The sequence below is a fragment of the Glycine max genome, chromosome 20, assembly GCF_000004515.6.
Source record: "Glycine max cultivar Williams 82 chromosome 20, Glycine_max_v4.0, whole genome shotgun sequence".
NCBI lineage: Eukaryota > Viridiplantae > Streptophyta > Magnoliopsida > Fabales > Fabaceae > Glycine > Glycine max.
Window position 1 is genome coordinate 46,762,712 of NC_038256.2, and position 4,458 is coordinate 46,767,169.

At 34.4% G+C, this 4,458-nt stretch overlaps 1 protein-coding gene across 1 annotated transcript; it reads left to right on the top strand.

The window, feature by feature from the left end:
* Positions 1-1,411: 1,411 nt before the first annotated feature.
* Positions 1,412-4,458, top strand: LOC100787427 (autophagy-related protein 18a). Its single transcript, XM_003556467.5, has 4 exons — positions 1,412-2,245; positions 2,933-3,140; positions 3,461-3,587; positions 4,230-4,458. Exons 1-4 carry the CDS (start codon positions 1,538-1,540, stop codon positions 4,318-4,320), a joined length of 1,134 nt encoding a protein of 377 aa, XP_003556515.1. The 5' UTR covers positions 1,412-1,537; the 3' UTR covers positions 4,321-4,458.

Here is a 4,458-nt window from a genome sequence, read left to right on the forward strand (position 1 = left end):
TTTGCGAGGGTGGGGGAGATTTTTTTGGTTACCGGATGAGGTTGCTTGTTCATTTTTGAAGCCCACCCACTTACATTCCATGTACTTCGTACTCTTATTGTCCTGGAAAGTGTATGCCAATGCATGACTACCTTTGATTGGCCTTTTATAGCTACACACACTTTGGAGCCATTACGGGCCTTGCTCCGTCGGAATTAACAATAATGTTCTCTATACATGAACTAATTTCTGGATAATATTTGTTATTTTTTATTTCAAATGTGTATATAAAAAAATAAAATAAATGCATATCCTGTCAAATATGATCTGTTAAAATAATAGAATTCTTATTCTTATAAATAACATTGCCATCCTTCAAAGAGCGGCTAGTTTTAGTGACGTGTGTAGTGCAATGCCGTATTCTAATTTATTAACTCAAAAAATGTCAACCTTAAAAAAAAACCTTACGGATTACAATTACCAGCAGATGTTTATTTCTATAAAATTTTCCTATTTCGTAAGAGATTTCAATTCCTTTTTCATTTATCTTTTCATATTTAATAAGTTTCTTGAGGTATAAATTTATGACTATTAGACATTGATGATGGATGAAAAAATAGGAATGTTTTTTTCATTGTCTCTAATTTTTCTTTTTATTATCTTATTTTTTTATTTCTAATATTTTTAAATTAACTTTTAATTAATTTATTTATGAAGTATGAAAATTATAAAAAATAATTTAAAGTAAATTATATAAAATATATTTCATTTATGTAGTTACTTTTCTTATAATTATAAAAAATTATATAAATTTTTAAATTAGTCAAATATTTTTCTTTGAAAAATATTTAAATAATAATTAAATAATTTTTAGTATTTTAATTAATAATTTAATTTAAACTAAGTTTCAAAATTATTATCATTATTATTAATGTTAATATTTATACAAAAGATAATATGCTGGTTAAAAAAATAATATATATATATATATATATATATATATATATATATATATATATATATATATATATGTTGTATGAACTAATATGTTATTTAATATATTTATTTTGTTATTATATATATATATATATATATATATATATATATTATATCATATATAAATCTATATATATATTTTTTGCATAAAAAATTATATACATATTTTATATAATAGGTTGAATATTATAACTATTTAATTTTTAACCTACACATTAATAATCATTACATTTGAAGGAAATAAATTATGAGAATGATAAGTCACTCTTCAATAAAGTTACTCTTGAAATAACTTAATTTTAACTTTAATTGTGGATCATAACTCAATTCTTTCGTCAGCATAATACATAATGATACTATCATATCATACTGATATAACAACTAACGGATTATAATAGGATATAATAATTATCTTTTCCTAACTGAAAGAAGAAACAAATCCTTAATGATAGAAATATATTAATAATCTAAATGGATATTAATATCTCACTAAAGTGACGACCGTGTTTCTGGGTTGCAAAGAAAGCAAGAACAATTTTCATTCATTCGATTCCCAATAATAATGTCTCAGACCCCACCCCAAACCCTCGATTCCGATGAGGCGCCGCAAACCACCCACGCCACCCAAACCCCTTCCCTCCTCCACCTCTCCTTCAATCAGGACTCCGGGTGCTTCGCCGCCGCCACCGACCGCGGCTTCCGCATCTACAACTGCGACCCCTTCCGCGAGATCTTCCGCCGCGACTTCGGCCCCGGCGGCGGCGTCGGCCTCGTCCACATGCTCTTCCGCTGCAACATCCTCGCCTTCGTCGGCGGCGGCTCCTCCCCCGACCCCCGCTACCCTCCCAACAAGGTCATGATCTGGGACGACCACCTGTCCCGCTGCATCGGCGAGCTCTCCTTCCGCTCGGAGGTCAAGGGCGTCCGCCTCCGCCGCGACCGAATCGTCGTCGTCCTCGCCCACAAGATCTTCGTCTACAACTTCGCCGATCTCAAAGTGCTGCACCAAATCGAGACCATTGCAAACCCTAAGGGCCTATGCGACCTTTCACATGTCTCCGCCACCATGGTGTTGGTCTGCCCCGGGTTGCAAAAGGGGCAGGTTAGGGTTGAGCACTACGCCTCTAAAAGAACCAAGTTCATCATGGCTCATGATTCCCGAATCGCGTGTTTTGCACTCACGCACGATGGCAGGTTGCTTGCAACCGCCAGCTCCAAGGGCACACTCATTAGGCTCTTCAATACCCTCGACGGTTCACTGCTCCAAGAGGTCAATCAATTCAATCTCATTGCTTATGTGTTTTTAGTGTTGTTTTCTTATCAGTATTACAGTTTCACTTCGGTAATTTATATCATAAAGGTTGGTTTGCATTAAATATCAACGGAGGTTATTGCGATGAAACTTCAATTCTAGTTGCATAAATGTAGTAACTTCTCTTAAGGAGTTCCATCTAAGCATCTAAGTTTTAGTGTTGTTTTCCAATCGAACTTAAAATTTCACTTCGTTAATTATTGAGATGAAACTCCAATTCTGATTGAAGAATAACGCCAAAAGCACATAAAGAATTGGTATAAGTTTTTCCCTCTGTTTTAATCATTCTACAAATCCTTGGGATTTGTTACGATTGCACACAATATGCCAATACCCCCGTCTTTCGTGATATTGCACATGATACTTTTACATGGTTATGTGGGTGTTACTGTAATGTATTTCAAATAATTAAGGGGATTACTATAGGAGTTAAAAGTTATCATGTGGAATTTCAAGAAACCATAGGGGGTTTCTGTGTGATTTGCTCAAATTAATTTGATAGGAGTCGGATGGTTGGAACTTAATGCATGCTTAGTAACTTTCTTGAGAGATAAATTGCTTTTAATGTTTTAAGATGTTAGTGGTTTCTAGTGAGTTAAGTGTTTTGGAGGTTTGAATGGGAATGTGTGGGGTGATGATTTTCAGGTACGGAGGGGTGCAGACAGAGCAGAGATATACAGCCTTGCTTTTTCTCCTACTGCACAGTGGCTGGCTGTCTCAAGTGACAAGGGGACCGTTCATGTCTTCAACCTCAAGGTTGATTCCGGACTGTTGGGGCATGATAGATCGCACAGTACTTCTGAGGCAAATCTTGCTAGCCCCACCGCGATGTCGTCTCTTTCCTTTTTTAAAGGTTTGTGTGCCCATGATTTATTTGTGAATGATATTGAGTGGAAATTTGGTGCATTGTGTAGTGATTGTGAAAGAACTAGAACAGCAATTGTTGCTTTTGAGGTTTTAAATTGTGGTTACTGTTGGAGTTGTAGTTTTTTTCACAATCCTTAGATATTGCTGACAAATGTGTTTGATGCAACTACAATTGAGGTCATGGACTATTTTTTAGAACCTTGGTCACTGTAACATTACCAAGTTTAATTTAGTCTGGAAATTAAGAATTTTGTAACCTGTAATGAAAATTGTCCCTCACGATCATCTATTTTGTCTTTTTTATAGGTGTGCTACCCAAGTATTTTAGCTCAGAGTGGTCTGTGGCTCAATTTCGCTTGCAAGAAGGTTTGCAATATGTTGTTGCATTTGGCCATCAAAAGAATACAGTTGTAATACTAGGCATGGATGGCAGGTATGTCAGTAATGGATCATCATTTCTGTGTCCTCTTTAGTTTGTCATGCTCTGCATTTTTGTTTGTTTTTTTTTTTTTTTGGGGGGGGGGTGGTGTTGTAAGAGATATTAGATATTCAGTATGGTGGAATAATGATTTAAAGCCTACTTCCTTCCACTGCATTAATTTTTATTTATTTGTATACCTATGCATTGCTTTGCTAAAATTGACCAAAGTTGGTGGATTCATTCAGGTTTTGTGCTTATGAAAGTTAAACAACAGAAAAATCAGATTGATTTTTACAGTCCTAAAGTGGATGATGTGTTATTGACTTGTTTTTTTTTTTCTTTTTTAAAGGTCCAAGATTAAGATGCTTCTTCAATATTGGCACCAGACGACTAGATGCATCATTTTTTGTTTTTATTTACAACTTTTTCGTATGCTTATAATTTATGATATAACTGATAAATGATGCCAGTTTTGGGAAAATTTATATCTTAAAAATAAATAAAATGGTTTAAATGAGGGCATTTGCATTGTCCAACGATAAACTTTAATCCTATCAATATATTATTGTATACCAAAATAATCACTACTTCCTTGTCTTTGACTTGCTCTTTTTAGAAATTTGATGCGAATCTTCCTTGAAATTGTTAATGCAGCTTCTATCGATGTCAGTTTGATTCCGCAGCTGGTGGAGAGATGACCCAACTTGAATATTACAATTTCCTAAAGGCAGAGGAGACATTCTAGTCTAGTATGGATGCATCATGTATAGATCTTCAGTGGCAGTTGCTGTGAATACTATTTGAATTTTCTGTTTACCTCGTATTTATAACGCGTAAACTGTAAATATGAGTATTGCTAAATCCACCAATATTATCCTGTTCA